Source organism: Simochromis diagramma, unplaced genomic scaffold (assembly GCF_900408965.1).
Source record: "Simochromis diagramma unplaced genomic scaffold, fSimDia1.1 OVJJ01000402.1, whole genome shotgun sequence".
NCBI lineage: Eukaryota > Metazoa > Chordata > Actinopteri > Cichliformes > Cichlidae > Simochromis > Simochromis diagramma.
This window is the reverse complement of record NW_024386972.1, coordinates 2,033,503-2,052,427: the sequence shown is the minus strand read 5'-3', so window position 1 is coordinate 2,052,427 and position 18,925 is coordinate 2,033,503. Positions and strand designations below refer to the sequence as shown.

Sequence of the window (18,925 nt, the reverse complement as noted above, 5' to 3'; positions counted from 1 at the left end):
CTGATACTGCATGAGGAAGCCGGGAGTAGCTGAGAAGTATGTGTGTGTGATGCAGGACATGTATGAAGACAGTGAGACAGTGATGAAGAGTGACAGATGGATTCAAGATGGGGGAATCACATGACATTGTGATCTGGATTGAGGGCAGGGAGCAGGTGAAAGAGAGTCTAGAGAGGACAAGGTATGCTCTGGACAGATGTTGGATGAAAATTAGAGAATGCTAGGGACAGGATGAGGAATCAGGAGTCAGATTATGTACTGTGGCCAAAAGACGTTTCCATTGAAAAACAATGTGTTTGTAACTTGCATGCTTTGGCTTTGAAAAACAGACTCTTAAATGCTATATAATATATTGTTGTGTAAAAGAGGGGTAGATGACAATCAGTTAAATTACCTGAGCAGAATTGTTTCTCAGCAGGTGGCTAAAAGCAGCAGCTTTTTATCCCTCATTCATTTACTTTCACTGGGTGATATAATCTGATTTGCTGTATTTTCTATTTACCAGTACTGACATGTACATTTTTTAGTAATGCTAAAAGCACATGTTATGTTAAATAACAGTTGACAGTGTTAATAAAATTACCATGCACACGCAAAGCAAATAAAGTAGATTTGCTTTGGTGTATCTATATAACCTTGATGAAAAAATGGTTACAGCGGGGGTCTGTCTCCTTTTATCTGCATTTATAGGATCCCATTTTTTTGGCAGCAGGCAGTGATCAAATCAAATATTTGCAGTGGCAATGAAATGTCTTAATCAGATATTAGTTTGTGACCACAAAGCATCAGATTGAGCTGTAATAAAACTGCAATATAAGAATGATATATTCTATAGAGAATTATATAATTTTATATTAGTTATTAACTATCTTTGGAGTAAACCTTTCAGTGACAGGCTCCTGCATCCACGGTGTGTAAAGGTCTTTCCTCCCAGCCACCGTTAGACCACATGTATACTTACATATGTTAATACAAACATACACACATTGGGGACTGATAAATAAATGTGCAGTGGTATCCAGTCAGTAATATTCAACTCTCCTCTCTCTCTCTCTCTCTATGTGTATGTCTTTGTGGTTAAAATTGTACTTCTGTTTTGTATAGTGTACATTTTTCTGTTGTTGTGTAGTATTCTTGGGATTGCTCAAGCTGCATCTATCTATTATCAATTTTTATCAATCTATATCTATTTATTCTATTCTGTCCAGCAATAAATGCGAAATAATAAACAATAAAACATTACAGCTGTAATAATGTGAATATGGCAACGGCGGGACTGATAAAGTATATCTTAATATTAATACGTTTACTAATGATAAATCACAGTAACACAAGGGCTCTTGCTTTCTCACGTGACTAACTTTTAACATGACGTCAAAACCGCCGTAAACAACAATAAGGAAGTGGAGGCGGGATGGAGTCCCTTTAGGACGCAGCATTAGGATTATAATGCTGTAGCGTTTAATTATCACACACGATAGTGAGTCTCTTTTGTGCTTTTACACCCTGGTTGTATGCTACACAAAAGCTACCTGCCAAACTTATGGTTTGGCTGTACCCAACCTGCTGTTAGCAAGTGTTTAGCCAAACAGCTAACTAGCTAGCAAGTAAACGGTGACTAGACAAGTGTTTATGCGCTGCTTTTAACCTTCGTCACTAGTGGAAGCGTTCCTACATGAGGAGATAGCCGTTAATTTAAAATGAAATGTGGTTTTACTTATTAACTTGTTTTTTGTTTTTAGCCAGCGATGGAGGGCTCCAAAACGTCGAGCACCACCATGCAGGTGAGCTTTGTGTGTCAGCGCTGCTCCCAGCCGCTGAAACTGGACACATCCTTCAATGTTCTCGATCGGGTCACCATCCAGGAGCTTATTGGTATGTTTAACCGCCGTATTTGATGTTGAACCTGCTCCATTTGTCGCCCTATGTATGACCTCTTTCCTCCTCTTCCTCGTCAGCTCCAATAGTCTCAGTGACCCCCAGCAAACAGTCTGACAACAGCGGAGTGGAGACGGCACCAGAGGTAGGTTAATGCCGAGCTGGAAACTGCTCTGTGTAATACATTATTAAAAAGAAAAAGTAAAGGATTTTTAATCAAAGTATAATCAAAGCCAATGAAACTTCAGGCATTTGTGGGAGGAGCAGGCATTTGTGGGAGGAGCAGTCTAACTTCGTCAGGCATTCATTGGAGCAGATGGGGACTATAAGAGTTGCTGCAAATAAATTTAAGCAAAATGGACTAGCTCATGCTACTTTTTTCAGTTTGATTTTCATGTGTTTTTGAAATCAGACCTCTGAAGAATACCAGATAATTTTCATTTACGTAAAAAGATGTGGCATGATTATATCCAGTTATTTTCCTCCATTGAAATCTGATATGTTTTCAAAGTTTTCCTTTTTTTGCGCAGTGTATAAAGGCTGTATTAGCTCTCTGTCTCTCCTGGAATAACTTATAAATGGACTTGAGAGTCTCATTGCTGTTTACTGTGTGTAGAGGATGTACTACTGAATAGTGTGATTGCTTTTAGTGTTGTGTTGTCTCATTTGTATTCCCTCAGTTACAGATACAGATGTATCTGGTGGTGCTGTTTGTTATAACTGTATTAAGTGCTATTCTGGCCCTGTCACTCTTGGTTTTCAAAGACGAAAAACAAATAATTATTTCAGTTTTATGTGAAAATATGCTGTTGGAAAATGTGTTTGACTCTTAGACTTGGAATCTTTTCACAGGAAACGTTTGTTGAAAACAAGCAGGATGGAGTTTCGAGAAAATACATCCCTCCTGCACGGTGAGCACCCAACTCTTTTTTTTTTTTTTTTACTTGCATGTCCAACAAAGCTGACAGAATTGCTTAATCTTGAATGGCGTGCTTTTCCTCAGAATGATGTCAACAGAGAGTGCCAACAGCTTCACACTCATTGGAGATGCATCTGATGGCGGCACCATGGAAAACCTCAGTCGTAGACTGAAGGTGATACTTTTACTGTCGGAGAGTAAAGACATTTAGGTTCAGTTATGTCAGTCTACTTGAAAACATCCCCACAGCGTGTGGGTGCTGAGATTTATGTTCATGCATTGATTTCACGGTGTATTATCTGTGTGACAAAACCAAATAAGCTTTGAATCTGATCATATCCCACCAAGGTAACCAGTGACCTGTTCGACATCATGTCGGGCCAGACAGATGTGGACCACCCACTGTGCGAGGAATGTACCGACACTCTGCTGGACCACCTAGACACGCAGCTCAACATCACAGAGAACGAATGCCAGAATTACAAGTGAGCACAAGAATGAGGATCCAGCCTAAGCAGCTGCCCAGTACTGAGAACCACTTAAAGTGCTGATTCCAAATGTTTGTGAATGTATTTCTAGGCAGTGTCTGGAGCTGCTATCGCACCTGCAGGTGGAGGATGAGGAGACCCTGTTGGCAGAGCTACAGCAGCTCAAAGAGGATGAGGAAAAACTGGTTCAGGAGCTGGAGGCTGTGGAGGAGCAGAGGGCTACTGTGGCCCAGGACCTGGCCCAGAGCAGGATCCAAGCTCAGCAGCTCGACACAGAGGAGCTACAGTGAGTGAGCTAGCAGTGGTGTAGACAGGTGATGGGTGTATTTTAAATGATACAGCACCTAACTCCTCTGTCTTCCCCTTTCTAAAGATACCAGAAGGAGTACAGCGAGTTTAAACGGCAGCAGCTAGAGCTGGATGATGAGCTCAAGAGTGTTGATAACCAGATGCGCTACTGCCAGATTCAGCTAGACCGCCTGAAAAAGACCAACGTTTTCAATGCTACATTTCACATCTGGTACACACACACACACACACAAACACACGGTGGCAAACACATTGTTGTGTATGCTAAGAAATAATTTAGGTCCTTAAATCAATGTTGACTTTCAAATCTTTAACACAGACTATGAGACGAGCCTATTGGCTGAGAATCCGACTCGTTTCTCCTCTTTTTCCAGGCACAGCGGCCAGTTTGGTACCATCAACAACTTCCGCCTGGGCCGACTCCCCAGCGTCCCGGTGGAGTGGAACGAGATCAACGCAGCCTGGGGACAGACGGTGCTTCTGCTGCACGCTCTCGCCAACAAAATGGGGCTGCGCTTTCAGAGGTACACGCTTAATTTAACTTGCTTTCTTCACCATTTGCTGTTGAGCTTAAAACACACTCGCCAGCCCCTTTATTAGGTACACATTGTCAGTATAATGTTAGACCCTCTTTTTTGTGGCATAGATTCAACAAGGTACTGGTAACATTCATTGGCTATTTTGGTCCATATTGACATGATAGCGTCACATGGTTCCTGTTGCTTGTCGGCTATATGATGGAAGTCTTCTTGGATGATCTTGGATTACGATCTGGTGACTGTGGAGGCCATTTGTGTACAGTGAACTCATTGATATGTTTAAGATTATTTGAGGTTTTCACATGGAGCTTTATGCTGATGGAAGCAGCTGTCAGTAACTGTGGATATAGTCAGCAACAGTGGACTGTTGAAAAGGATATACCAAACACCTCAAGGACAGTGCTGCCGCAGCTTGAGAGTGAGAGGGAGATGGAGAGATGGGATGAATTTTTAATTTTGTCTTTTTAAAACCAACCATAGACATGGTGGTCTGGGAAAAATCTCAGTAGATCAGCAGTTTCTAAAATAGTCAGACTAGGCTGTCTGGCACCAAGAAGCACATCACATTTAAAGTCTCTTAAATCACTTTTCTTTCTAATTCTGATGCTCAGCGAGAACTTCGCCAGGTTTTCTTTACCATATCTACATGCCTACATAGCTTTATTACATCACTTACTTGGTTTCTTACAGATTTACATTCTCTCAATAATGTTTGCAAATCATGTTTTAGTTGACAAGATTGAATTATTTGCTATTATTTTGTCCTGGAATGATAATTTTCTTGTAATTTGCTGTGCTCATTGTCTGTCTAAATGTCTTAGTTCTGTAACCTTAATGAATCCCAGCCTCAAATCACTAAAATTTAGTGCGGTTTCCAGTTAATCTTCTGTTAGTCTGAAGTGCAATAAACTAGCTCAGACCCTTTTTTGTCCCCTCAGATATCGTCTTGTCCCATATGGAAACCACTCATACTTGGAGTCACTGACAGACAAGTCAAAGGTAGTTCATTCTTACACCCGGCTCTCCTGTGCTTATTTAAACAGTTGTCCAGGTTCTTATTCTGCCATTTTTTGTCTACCATTGTGTTTTCAGGAGCTCCCACTGTACTGCTCAGGTGGACTGAGGTTCTTCTGGGACAATAAGTTCGATCATGCCATGGTGGCCTTCCTGGACTGTGTCCAACAGTTCAAAGAGGAGGTGGAAAAAGGAGACACTGGCTTCTGCCTCCCCTACAGGTCAGATATCAGCATTATGTGTGTATTGTACATTTCTGTGTGCTCATTGTGTAGCACATCTATGGGCCATTTAAAATGAATTTATAAATATACATGTAGTTTGAATGTAAATTCTGGTCCAATGTCAGCCCTATTCTACACAAGTGAACCTTTATTATTAGCATCTGAGTCAAATAAGCAAGTTTAGGCAAGCTTCGACCCCACACTCGGAACCAACGTGAAAATCTACACTTTAGTTGTTCCCTGCTAGCACATCAAGGTTGGAATATCCCAAATCATATTCATTCTTTAACAGACTGATCCTTCATAAACTTAAACTCTGTACTGTGAATACAGGCATGTGGCCTTAGGTTCAATGTAAGCAAATCAGGGAAACTTTGGATACTCCGGTGTAATAAGCATTTCAGCCTCTGTGAACATATTAAATTTGTGACTCAGGAATGTTACATTTCCCAGGTTTTTGATTTAAGTTCAGATTCAGTGTTATATTTATAAACTTAGAAACTAGTCTGACTTTAACTTTTTTTCTCCCTCATACCTCAGAATGGATGTGGAGAAGGGCAAGATCGAAGATACGGGTGGCAGCGGAGGCTCCTACTCCATCAAAACTCAGTTTAACTCTGAGGAGCAGTGGACGAAAGCACTCAAGTTTATGTTAACCAATCTGAAGTGGGGACTGGCTTGGGTTACCTCACAGTTCTACAACAGATAAAGCAGCTGGACAGTGTCAATATTTGATTAGTCACATTCACATCTGTTGAAGGAATATCATGCAATATATATTTGGATACTTTAGCCAAAGGAAAAGAATGGTTAAGTCTGCACTATACAGCAAAAAGCTTTGAGTGATATCGAGCACTTTTTTTTTTTTTTTTTTCACAAGTTACAGAAAATCCATTGAAGTCTATTTTGCTGCAACAGGGAGATTTAAAATTGTTGGTTCACTAAAAATAAAGAAAATTAATACAGTTGTAGATATCCCCCTCAAATTAAGCAGGATGTTGTTTCATTTAGTTCTTGCCTGCTTTATTAATACCAGGATATGCTTTCAATATTTCCAAGTTTGATGTATTGTCCACTTCCTGTTGCCCCTCACCTTTTAAAATTTAAAGGCTGTGTGATAGTTGGAGTAGATTTTAGTATTCAACAAGTCAGTATTTCATTAACATTGAATGCAATTACCAGATTTATCACACACATAACTGCTGGAGGTGCACTGATGCTTCAGCCTTGTGTTCATACTCTGTACCAAATGACTTAATAAAACTGTTTGGAAGAAAATATCTGGAGCTTTTTTTTTTTTTTTAAGATTGCATATATTAAATCACATTGATGTTTGAACTTAATATAAAAAAGTTTGCACAATTTCCCAAAATGAAGCGAGACACCACACAGTTAACCAAATATTCTTTTGTTTTTTTTTAATGGTTTCATCAATTCAGTTTAATCTTACCTCGCATCACAACAATCACTCAGTCACCACCCACACACCATTCAAGTTTAACAGCGTTAGAGGTGGGGGTGAATCTCATGGAAAAATATGGACTTAACAATTAAAATAAGCTGAATTCCAGTTATCAAGTAAAATATTTCAAATTGGTCAAACAAGTCAGTCTTCTAGAGTCAGCCCTCTTCTGTGTCAAGTCATTTATGACCTTTTAAAGAAGCCACGTCATGACGACAGGCCTCGAACTTTGGTCATCAGTCACTCCTCGTCACTCGGAGCCCATCCTAAAAAAAAAGTTCCAGGTTCAATTCTATCAGAACACATTTAAAACGGACAACTATTAATCTGAAAATACTTTGATAGACGATGTATTTCAAGCAGTATGGGGTGACATTTAATTTATGCTTCCTCTTCAAAGCCTTTTACGAGTATAGGCAAGAGATTTTCCACACATAGCATACCTCTGAGCCTGTCACAGTTGTGCAATTTTTCAGGTGCTTCATATATTCGTCATGTAAAAAAGCCTCTTGAAATGAGCCAAAGTTTTGTTAGTGCATGCATATGGGCAATTCTTTGGGTTCTACTGAGCCCGCAGCCAGAGGCTGGCACATTTACACCACTTGAATAACAGTGGTGGGCACATATTCTACTACAACGCCACACCATAGATTATTTTGGTTCCATTCACTCTTTTAAGATGCCTCCTTCCCATCATGCGCTCTGCTTTCTTGCCATGAAGAGAGCAAAGGAGGAGCTCCATCAAGGGTGTAACGTCTCCACGTGGCTTTGGGGTTTTGTTCTAGTTTCTTTCAGCTAGCTCGAATTGGAGGCACTGCTGCTGTAGCAGCTGGAGGTGGAAGGAATGGGAGGTGCTGGAGGTGTGCTGCTGCCCAGGGCTTTTCGGATGTGGGGCATGAGGAAGGGGTCACTGGCCAACTGCAGCACATCCACCCTGTCCTCTTTGTGGTAAGCCAGGCAACGTCGAATGAAGGCCTGTGAAGGGAAACCGTGACAAAAAGTGACTCATTATAGCTGAACACACTTTTTTTTTTTTAATAATTCTCAGGCTAACTGCTGTTCTGTTAATGCAACATGTGTAATAGACGGTGCAAATAGTTATGCCAACTGGTCAACGAGTTTGTTGCAGTTTCAAAGAAATGAATACCAGACCTTTGCTTCTGTGGTGACCGCAGGTTTGGGGGGAAACTGCACCTCGGTGGCTTTTAGTATCGTGTTTTCTTGTAGGATATCCTGCTGCGACTGGTTATGACCAAACGGCTTGAAAAAGATCAAGTTACAGACTTGTTAAGTTCATTTATTCAAAAACAAAACAGAAACCTGACAACTACTGTAATATAGGTTAGTGGTTACCTTGCGTCCATACAAGCTCTGGTAGAAGATGACCCCTACTGACCAAACGTCCACTTTGTTGGATATTTTAGGGGGCTCCTTGCCCACTACAAAGCACTCAGGTGGTAGATACCTGTAAGCAAGACAAACAAAAATAACAAATCAGAGAAAAAAAGTTTTTTTCTGATCTCTCTTTATTCTCAAACTGCTTGCTGAATACAGAATTAAAATAGAGTTAGCAGCATTACTGTGAAACCGTTGCACATCTGCTAAACCTGCGTAGTCATACTGGTTGCTTGGTGACTAAATACAGTGCAAAGTGTCAATGTGTACCAGTAGGTCCCTGCTCCCTGCGAGGTCAGCTCCATGCCATCTGCAGAGTTGTAGCTGTCATCGTCCATGATCTTGGACAGACCAAAATCGGTGATCTTTATCTCTCCGCAAGCTGTGCCGTTGACCAACAGGATGTTCCCTGGTGACAGAACACGTAAAATGAGGGTTCACAAGCATCACGAGTCCTACACTGTAAACATAGCCAGAGATCTTTTATGTTTAACTGATTTAGAATAGAAAACACATTTGTGTGTTGCCCATAAAACTCGGTGAGATTACCAGGCTTGAGGTCGTAGTGTATGATGGGTGGCCGAATCTGATTGAGGTACTTGAGGGCATTGACGAGCTGCATGACGATGGAGCGGCCCTCCTTCTCCGTCATCGATTTGTTCTGCTTCAAGTAGAAATCCAGGTCATTGCCTTCACAGTACTCGAGTACTGTGCAGAACCTGCACCAGATTAGATAACACATGGGTTAACTGTGAAGGCGTCAATGATCACCTACACGTTCAAACATATTCTAAGATGCCTGATGTGATAAAAAGTGATAATATCAGCAACACTTTCCAAGTTTACAAAAGACATGAACAAAAAAAAAAAAGATCATGTGCATCTGCCAAATTATTATTACTGGAAATCTAGTTTCATTTTATGGTATTCAAATATTCAAAGCTTCTGCTTTCCATTTCTTTTCATCAAACAAAGCAGTTTTAACATTTTCTAGTATTTACTATGAAAAAATAAATAAAAAAAAAAAGAAAAAAAAAAAAAAAATAGTATCATTGTTAATAAGTAATTCTTAAATATTGTCACCTAAGGCTCTCATCACCTCCATAGCCACTGCCACAGACTACAAACTACACAGAACAAACTTCCAACTGAAACCCAAGCTCTTAAACGTCCATAATAACTACAGATGAGAAAATAAAAATTGAAGTTTTTGCCCTGAACACTACCGAATAACAAACACTTATAGATAATCATCGCATTCGCATTAGTGCCACATCGTGAGCTTTATGTGAAATGAAGCACTTACGAGTCTGTGTTGAGCGAGAAATAGTCGTAAAGTTTCACTATTCTAGGATGATCGAGTTCTTTGTGGATTCTGTATTCTCTACAGGCGTGTCTGCAACGAAAAAAATTAATGAGTCACTTGAGTATAAATAAAAGAAATATTTCCGATCACACAATAACACGTAGAGAGCACATTTACAGAGCGGCAGACTCACTTGTGGTAGTTTTCCTTCTTCTCTTCCCTCCAGTTCTTGTTGAGTTGATGGATTTTAATGGCCACGTACCTCTGCTCTGTGAAATCAAAAGCCTGTAAAAAAGGTACATTTCACATCAATACAAAGCAGCTTGAATAGCCTGAATTTCCCATTGAATTCTCTACAGTAGCTGTTTACTGCATACAGAAGTGTTGCAAGACTTATCTTCCTGTACGTCACTCAAAGTTTAGAAAACAAAGAAGGAACAAAAAAGGTATTCATGAGGAATGGAAACCAAGTAAATAGCACTGGCTTACCTTAAAAACTTCACTAAAGCCACCTCTTCCAAGGAGCTGTAACAGCAGATATCGGTCATTCAGTGTGGGGTGGTCTTTAAATCTACAAAGGAACACGTTGTTAAAGTATTTGTTGCTTTAAAAAGACACCACAGAGCTTGAGTAGGGCATGTTAAACTGGGATGATACGTACTGCGAGTTGTCCTCATTATGGATTCTCTTAAGCTCTCGAATGTGCAGATTTCTCACACGCTCCAACTGGTCCAGCTCTGCATGGATCTCTGCTTCTTCCTGCATACAAGTGCAGAGATTTATCACCTACCTCATCGTTTGAACGGGTGACTCCAAAAGAAAGAAAAAAAAAAAAGTGGGAAAAACAACAACAAAAGCGAAAAGAAACATTGGCACCTTTTTAAGATGACCGATTCGAAGTTTGAAGATCTCCTCTTGCTCGCGATACTCTGCCAGTGACAACCTGTGAGAGATCAGAGAGCCAGAAATGCATTATTAAATAAACAAGATATTAAAAACAGAAAGCAAAGAAAATGTAAGATTTTACTGAAGAAAATATGTTAAATGTCTAAATAATTGTGATCTACAGAGTTAAATATACAGCATTTGACCTCTTACTAAATTTTTTCACCCAATGCTGGTTGAGGTTAACGGCTTACTGACAGCCATCAATACCACTCACCACAAAACTGCATGACTGGCCCCCCACAGACCAGTAAACCTCATTATATTCAGGCTACAAGCTTATTAATCCACTATTTATTACACAATAAAGTGATCTGCTCCTTGTAACCGTACGTTTCACTCTCTTGGCCGTTGCTTCTGCTTTTTCGTTTGTTGTGCTCCAGGTTGGGTGGAAGCGTTTGGGCCATGGAGGGAGGTTTCCTCTTCCCCAGCAGCTTCCTCTGCCTCTCAATGTCCTCCCGCTGAGAGTTGATTCGCTCTTGCTGCCTACAACATGCAGGGACAATCTGGCGTAAGCATTTCTGTATGCTGAATAGAAAAAAATAATAATAACAATTTAAATGTACGCTTGTGCCCATTTGTGTTCTGACTTGATGAGATTCTGGAAGGCATATCCATCTGTCCACTGCTCAGTGAAGGAAGCTCCGTGGCGTACGGTGGTGAAGTGACCCAGGCGTAGACGGTCCTGCATGCTCTTGTCCCTGCATGCCATCTTCTCCTGTCTTGACTTCAAACACAAATAAAGAAATAAATGAGTAAAACATTGCAGGCACAAAAAAAACAAAACAACAACAAAAAAAAAAAAAAAAAAAAAAACCCTAGAGGATATGAAGTATCAAATATTATTATCAAATAATACTATTCAGTTCCACCTTAAATCACCATAAAGCCTTTTACAAGTTACATGGGGGCAATGCTTACATGCATAAACTGACTTCTTTGGTTTTCACATTGTACTACAGAGGTGTCCCAAATCAGGCAAACATACTTGTGCAAATTCATATTCACACCGACCCTCTCAATTAGCAGCTTCTTGCTCATGGTCACACACTTGTTTAGTCTCTCCTTGTAGCGCTCCAGCATCTTCTGCTGCTCGTCCACCTGCCGCCTCAAGTCACAGTTTGCCTGCCAAAACACGCATCATCACTCTGACAACCAATTCTCATTACAGCAAGGATTCAAGGCCGCTTATTAAACTGACACGATGGGGAAAAACTGCCAGAATTTCAGTTTGTAGCTTAAATGAAAGTGGTGTAAATGTCAGCAAACTAGTGGCGTTTAAAAGTTAACGAGCGTGATGAGCTGTAAGCGGACTGGTGAAGGTTAATTACTGAGAGATTTGTCATTGTTAGCCACATAAACAAAGCAACAGATTTGGACAATAATGACTCGTCTCACAGTTGTATTTTCAATGGTCCAAGCTATCTGTTAAGAGAAACATTTGAGTAACTGCTGATTTTACCCTCAACAGGTCATCTATCCTCCCTTCCTTCTTCTCCAGGTCAGAGTTCTTGCTCTTCTCCAGTGCTGTCAGTTTCAGGATCGTCAGGTCCGACTGAGGAAGGAGATCAAAAGGTAGCGAGCCCACAGTAAGCATCTCGTTCAAAAGGTGGACAAACCTCTTGGGTCACTAACAAAGAAGTCCATCATTTTAAATTTAAATCAAAATCAGCCACTGGTATCGCAAATATTAGAAGTGACTTTTAAGTGCTGACCTTTAAATCAGGCCAATTAGTGTAATTTACAAGAACAGCTGGATGTGTTGCAACCATTATGTCAGAAAGCCAGCAGTGTGAGACCTTTAATGCCCTTTTAATTCTAGCATCCACATCCCAACTGTACTGTACTTTTTTAATGGCATAACAAGGTGTGCAGTGTTGCAACCTTACAAGTTTTGTCAGACTCTACAAAACACTTAAACCAGGGACGTGCTTCAACATGACTAAGATTATAATGAAGAAAAAAAAAAAGAAAAGAAGAAAAGAAGAAAAGTCAAGGTGTCAAGCAGTGATTTGGGTCAGTCTCAGTTACCTGGATGGCTTTATGGGAATAGGAGTGTGTGGGGGCTGTTTTAACAGAGCTGCAAGATGAAGAGTCTGTGTGGGCTGATCCTGTGGACGAAGGACTGTTGTGCTGAAGCTGTATTTCAGTGAAAGAAAGAAAAAGTAGAGGAACATGGGGGACAAAATATCAGACCCAGATTCACAGACAGCATCAGTTTATAGAGAAGCTCAAAGGCATTAAAAGGAAAACATAATGTGGAGAGAATTTCATTTATAAAAAAAAAAAAAAAAGAATGAGAAAGAAATGTTTTGACAGTCCAATCCCAACGCCATAAATTACTGCTTACAGGGCTGTTGGTTGCTGGGGGGAAAGTTATGGCATGTAACCAAGTTATCAATTATATAATGCAGCCATCAGAGAAGCTTACACATTTAGTGCGAGCAAATGTTTCGTATAATGTACACACTGATCTTCTGGACTGTTCCCTGCTTTAAATCCCAGCCAGTTAAGCCCAAAACTGAAGGCATGACACCAGCACTAGAAAAGTTAGCTCCCATTTCACTAAAACCACTGACTTAAGTGATGCAGACAAACCAAAGACGTGCCAGTTAGTCCTCCCAGAAAAGAAGAAAACTCACAACCATCGGTTGACTTTGACACTGGCTAAAGGTACAACAGAGACGAATGCCGTGCTCACCATAGGATTAGACAGTGAATGTTGAGGAGACGAGCGCACCAGCATAGGGATGCTTCGAGCAGGACTGGTGCCAGAGCCGCTGCTACCAGCAAACTTACCACAGGACAAAGAGAAGAAACAAAGAGGACAGAGTGGTTATTTAGCAAAGGATCAATGAAGGGCAGTACTGATATAACCAGGACAAGAGTATGAAAGAGGAAAGCTTCAGAACTGAAAACAATGAGCATCAATGAAACGATGCATTCAACAAATCCAAAGCATCTTATGTCCTTTCAGTTTGTACTCACATCGCAGTAATCGCTCATTTTTTGCACTCTTCCCTTTCCTGTAAACAAAAACAGCCTTTTATAGTAAAGGAAACGTAAATGTGACTCTTACAACTTTGTATTTTAAGACTCCAGTTTTTTTTTTTTTAAACAATTATTTATTTAATTATTTATTTAATCAATTAATTATTTAACACCAAACTTAAAGTGGTGCAACACTTTAAAGTTGAGCAGCTGATCATTTCCCAATACAGAGAGGCATTTCTGCTTTAAACGCATAAGTATGTATGTGGACTTGCCTTGGCTGTTGTTGTCATAGGTGTCTCCTTTCCTCTTCCTGCTTCTGTCATTGGGCTTCTTCTCTGGTGTCTGACAAACACAGAAAAGCAGCTTAGAATTGATCAATTAACCACATTAACAGCAAAGAAACTGTATAAATGCAAGTCTTGGAGCTTTAAGTTCGAGTCTCTTAGTTAAAATAAACTTTTGAAAAAATATAATAACATTAACAGCAGTTTTTTTTATTCGAGTTTAGTATTTAGTAAACTTTGATGTAGTGCTTCCAGTCATATTATAGTCATACCAGGTTTTTAAATTTGCCTATGAGGTGGTATGCTGGCTTATTGCTGTGCCTCATTGCGTCACAGCAAGAGGGTTCAGGATTAAGTCTGGATAATGATTCTTTCTCTGAGGGCTTTACACATTTTCCCATGTTTGTGTGGGTTTCTTTAAGCCAGCTAGGTTCCCCATTTATCCATAAGCATGAACTAAAATTTACAAAAGCATTTTTCCCTCTCTCTCTGGGTTAATTATTGGTTTTCTCTCAATTTCTTTTAAACACATTAAATATTAAATTCTGTTACTATTTAATTAAAGTGTAAAAAAACAAAAACAAAACAAACCCAGGTTGATAAATTATTCACAAGCACTCCACCATACCAAAGTGTTTCCATACACTACTGCATGTACTACACAAAATACATAACTAATTCGAAACAACTAATACTGAAAACCTGAGAGCTGCAGGCACAAAAATCAAAAACCAACCTCCAGTTCCTTGTCACTGAGTGATCCTGCACTGCACAAAGACTGGTTGGATGATTCGCTGTTGGCCGAACTCTACAGCAAAGAAGAGAGACAAAGACCCGATTGGTTAATCATTAACTACTCTTATGGACAGAACTGAAAATGTGTGATATGTGATATTTAAATGATCTGCATGCATGAGATAAAGCAAAAGACGCCTGTGGCCTGTTTAGAGTCTGTCAGCATTACTCCCCAATTCATTTCATTGCAGATTTCTACAGTGCAGTATTATTTTTTTTAAAAAACAAAAACAATAAATAAAACACCAACCACTATGGCAGAATTCACAACTGTCACACTATGACCCTTGTGAGTGCGCATTACACACATCACCCTGTTAATCTTCACTTGACTTCCAGTTGGCTGAATTGGTTAGGGTCATTAAAGGCCAGACTCTGCACAGCCTGATGGGACTAAGAAGAAACAGCAGGCTTTCTGGGGCAGGAGGCTAATGCTTTTTAAGGCCTGCTAGCTTAACGCTTTTCAAGGTCACAACTATAGCAGACAACTCCTCTCATTCCTTTATATTAACATCTACAGTTTGACTGCAACGTCCTAAATAGCACTCAAAGACATACAGTGGATATCTATAATGTCAAAAACTATATATATATATCCATCCATTCATTTCCAAACTTTAATGTGACCTATAACATGTGTCATTTAATTGAAAAAAAGAAAAGAAAAAAAAAAGCAAAAAACAAAAGTACAATAACCAGCATTAGTGTCCACACATTTAAACTAATGCTTTCTTAAAGCACCTTTTGATTTGATCACAGCAATCAATCTTCTTGGGTACACAGCTGCCATTAATTAAAGAAACCCTGATTAACCCCAAATAAAGTTCAGCTGTCCTAGTAGGATATTCCCAACATTTACTCCGTTGCAAACTAGAGCAAAAGCCAAGCATCAAAGAGATGTTATCGTTGAAAGGCATCCGTCAAGAGAAAGGTTTATAATAAATAAATAAGTGTCCACAGCATTGGATGTAGCATGGAACACAGTGAAGCCAGTCATTAAAAAAAATAAAAAGGCAGAAATATGGGACAACAGTGATGAAAAGACAAGATGAAAACTGGTCAGGGAGGCTGCCAAGTGACCTACAGCAACACTGAAGGAGCTGCAGGAAATTCTGGCGGTGAGGACTATGGGGTAGGGTTGCAAGACGGAAGCCATTTCTGACAAAGAAAAATGTCCAAGACCAGCTACAATTTGCTAAATCATCAAGTTTAAAATTAAGAAGGGTGGAAAATTTACATTGATCTGAGGAGACTGGCCACACATGCATACAGAAAGCCCCAAACAAGAAAAAAAAAAAAAGGAAAGGAAAGAAAACAACAAAACAAACCTAAAAATCAACAACACAAATAAATAAGTGGCATAATGCAATATCCATGTTGAAGCATGGTGGCAGCAGTATCATGCTTTTAAAACCTTAAGACATCTGCCAGAAAGCTGTAGATGAAGACGAATTTCACCTTTCAACACGAGAATCACCTGAAGCATATATCTAAATCAATATTTAGACGAATATTGAATCTTTGGATCAAAACAGTACTTCAACAAAGTGTAGGGTGTACACACTTAGTACGGTATATGACGTTTTATATATTTTTCCCCTAATATTTGTTTTTCAGTTGAGTTAAGTAAGGTAAAGGTGGGAAAAGTGGGGAAAATGACTTATGGTATCACTTTTAACATCACAAAAACCTGCAATTTTAACAGGGATGTGTAAACTTTTTATATCCACTGTATACCACTGGTATCATACCCACAGCCTTACATCATTTATCCTCCTATACCACAGCAAGCAGTCCTGACAATAAATTTAAGAGCGAAATATAGGTAAGAGCATTTAAAATATAAATAAATAAATAAAAATGGCTGCTTTCTTAGGAGCTGCCATTTTCTCAGATGTGCACCCTCGCTTATTAATACCCAGTTCAACAGCAGAGTACAGCAAAGCACAGCCAATACTGTGAACTTCAGCTGCTGTGCCATTTAAGTGTCACTAGCCTCCACTGAAACAAAGAGCTGCCGGCCAGCTCCTGTGTCAGCCAAAACAGAGCTTGTCTTGTTGTACCTTTAGCTCATGAAAACAGATCACAGCACTGAAGAAACCTCCTGAACAGAGGGCACACTGTAAACAGAGAGGACTTCTAAGCATACCTCAACTGAAAGACTAACACAGGAGTGCTAACCAATTGCACTCACAGTGGGGTTGTGGGATGAATTCCAGGAATTAATTCAGCAAGAATTGCAAAATTTAGCAAAAACAACATGCATCAAGTCCAGCATCCACAGAAATGACCTGTACCTGCAACTGTTGTCATTTTAAGCAACAAAACAACCATTACAATGTTAAAATGTTCCAACCTTGGCCACACCGACTCCAGTGAACCGAGCCTCAAGCAGCTCCTGCCTTCGTGGATCCAGGCTGATAGCCTGGCTATGAAGTCCTTCCATCATGCCTAGAAAGTAAGACATAAACAGTAAATGGACTGGTACTTGCATAGCAATTTTCTAGTTAATTTGGGCACTCAAAGAACTCTCTTATTACAAGTCTCATTCACACAAGTTGTTTTTACCTAGGCACTTTTAATCTAATGTCCCAGATTTCACGTTGGAGGAACCAGGAATTGAACTACTGACCTCCTGATTGGTGGATGAACTGCTTTACCTCCTGAGCCACAAATATTTAACTTCTGTGGAAGACCTGGTTTGAGTTAGAATGACATACACTGAATTGTGTGGCACTTTCTGATTTAGGGAAGTAACCCAACAAGCTTGAGGTCTGACTGGGAAAATCTAACACCTTTTGTCACATTTGCATGGTAACCTAGGCAATTATTTTATCAGTAAATGTCACAGCCTGCTGTTCAAAGGAACCCTTTCCTCAAAACACAAACACCAGGGAAAATTTGCTTAAAGTGACACTCTGAAATTAATTTCAAGAAATAGGTTAAAAAAAAAAAAAAAAAAAAAAAAAAATATAATAATAATAATAATAATAATAATAATAATAATAATAATAATAATAGAAAAAGGAAATTAAATCTGAGAGCACATATGAGACGTGTCATAGCTCAAAAACCACCAAAGAATATAATAATAAAATAATGATATTCATTTCTGAGCAGGCAGCCCAGCAAGCGCGTTCACTTGTGTATCAAAACAATCCTAGAAAGCACAAGTTACCTAAACAGAAATACTATCTAGCTCAATCTCAACATCAAAAGCAATCCCATGGGCTCATAGCTCCCCAATTCGAGCAGCCTTTCAGCAAAACCATCTTGATAATAGTGGGTGAAAAAAAACGTTTTGATACGGTTGACCGATCGAGTGGACGAGGAATGCCAAACTTGGCTAAAGCTAAAGGTGCTAATCAAAATCCTGGTAACAACAAAAACAAAAGCGATGCGCTCCCATCAACTGTCAGCTTATCCTATGCCAATCGGCAGAACGACTCAAACTTTGCCTATAAAATGTAGGATTTGAACCTATTACACAGCCCAAACTAGCTGGGGTCAAGTGATGAATCGAGCTAACGCCAGCTACAGTAGAAGTCTTACCTGGAGAACCTTTTGCAGTTTTCACAGCACTCACAACCCCAGAAAGGATGTTATCCGTCCAACCGGCGGCAGCAAACTCCTTAACACCCCCGAGCTCCCCGCATCTCAAATAAAGTTGTCTGTATTAAGTTATCCATTTACAATTATTTCGAAATCAGGGAAGACATTTGTTAGCTTAGCTAATGCTAGCTATAAAGACCAGTGTGGCTGGCTCCTGTCGGTGTCATCCGGACAGGAGGCCGTGATCCTCGGGGTTTCCTCGTCCGTGTTGGTGCCCCTGCACGGGCAAACCGGGAGCTGTCAGTGCTCTGAAGTCTCCTGACAAGTGCTGTCACATTTCTGCTTCACTCGTTCTTCCTTTTATCATTACAGAGCGATGCTTGCACCGGGAGGAGTCATCTCGTTACAGTCCATTATTTTAATGCTTAAGAAAAGATCATAACCTCCCGCAGCAAGGCCGCAGTGAGCTCCCAGGAGACCTTTTACAGTGATGCTTCCAGTGCGCCGGTTTACCACATAATGTACGCTCCCCCAAAACGGACTCAGTACTGTACTCAAGGTTAGATTACAACCGGGTGAAATCGATAACTTCCACGCCACAAGGGGCCCTAAAAAGCTTCCCTGAGAGCTGCTTTTTAAATCTGGATTTCAACCACTACAGTTAAACTATGTCCTGCATGTACAACATGTTTTTGTTAGCTTACAGGATAATTTTGCCTGAACTGTGCATGGATTCCTAGAATAAACAGATGCATTAAATCACCACAAATTAAATTACATCAAAGACATCTGTTGCTGTTTTTTTAAACTTGATGAATGAA

At 39.9% G+C, this 18,925-nt stretch overlaps 2 protein-coding genes across 3 annotated transcripts; one reads left to right on the top strand and one right to left on the bottom strand.

Moving 5' to 3' along the window:
• Nucleotides 1-1,347: 1,347 nt before the first annotated feature.
• Nucleotides 1,348-6,649, top strand: becn1 (beclin 1, autophagy related). The gene is made up of 12 exons (XM_040038898.1): nt 1,348-1,480; nt 1,743-1,875; nt 1,959-2,023; nt 2,731-2,789; nt 2,882-2,972; nt 3,146-3,282; nt 3,377-3,571; nt 3,659-3,805; nt 3,969-4,118; nt 5,072-5,132; nt 5,226-5,368; nt 5,912-6,649. The coding sequence occupies exons 2-12, from the start codon at nt 1,749-1,751 to the stop codon at nt 6,078-6,080; spliced, it is 1,344 nt and encodes a 447-aa protein (XP_039894832.1). The 5' UTR covers nt 1,348-1,480; nt 1,743-1,748; the 3' UTR covers nt 6,081-6,649.
• On the bottom strand, nt 6,247-18,746 carry LOC120737943 (serine/threonine-protein kinase tousled-like 2). 2 transcript variants are annotated; one of them, XM_040038895.1, is made up of 21 exons: nt 18,105-18,742; nt 16,909-17,003; nt 14,494-14,565; nt 13,746-13,815; nt 13,468-13,505; nt 13,181-13,273; nt 12,511-12,618; nt 11,942-12,034; nt 11,494-11,604; nt 11,070-11,206; nt 10,813-10,965; nt 10,411-10,477; nt 10,196-10,293; nt 10,024-10,105; nt 9,728-9,819; nt 9,535-9,624; nt 8,778-8,947; nt 8,499-8,637; nt 8,187-8,298; nt 7,986-8,093; nt 6,247-7,808 (listed from the first exon to the last, which is right to left on the bottom strand). In XM_040038895.1, the coding sequence occupies exons 2-21, from the start codon at nt 16,999-17,001 to the stop codon at nt 7,629-7,631; spliced, it is 2,106 nt and encodes a 701-aa protein (XP_039894829.1). In that variant the 5' UTR covers nt 17,002-17,003; nt 18,105-18,742; the 3' UTR covers nt 6,247-7,628. The 2 variants fall into 2 exon arrangements, with proteins under 2 accessions (XP_039894829.1, XP_039894830.1); XM_040038896.1 differs by lacking the exon at nt 13,181-13,273 and having other exon boundaries at nt 18,105-18,746.
• Nucleotides 18,747-18,925: the final 179 nt, after the last annotated feature.

What these genes read in the sequence shown, in the direction of transcription:
- LOC120737943 (XM_040038895.1), bottom strand. Translation starts at nt 17,001, where the DNA reads ATGATGGAAGGACTTCATAGCCAGGCTATCAGCCTGGATCCACGAAGG. An exon ending in ATTCCCATAAAGCCATCCAG is followed by an intron (nt 12,035 to 12,510) that starts GTAACTGAGACT and finishes CTCCTTCCTCAG; the next exon opens with TCGGACCTGACGATCCTGAA. An exon ending in ACACTACGACCTCAAGCCTG is followed by an intron (nt 8,638 to 8,777) that starts GTAATCTCACCG and finishes TTCTGTCACCAG; the next exon opens with GGAACATCCTGTTGGTCAAC.
- becn1 (XM_040038898.1), top strand. Translation starts at nt 1,749, where the DNA reads ATGGAGGGCTCCAAAACGTCGAGCACCACCATGCAGGTGAGCTTTGTG. An exon ending in CTCGACACAGAGGAGCTACA is followed by an intron (nt 3,572 to 3,658) that starts GTGAGTGAGCTA and finishes CCCTTTCTAAAG; the next exon opens with ATACCAGAAGGAGTACAGCG. An exon ending in AATGCTACATTTCACATCTG is followed by an intron (nt 3,806 to 3,968) that starts GTACACACACAC and finishes CTCTTTTTCCAG; the next exon opens with GCACAGCGGCCAGTTTGGTA.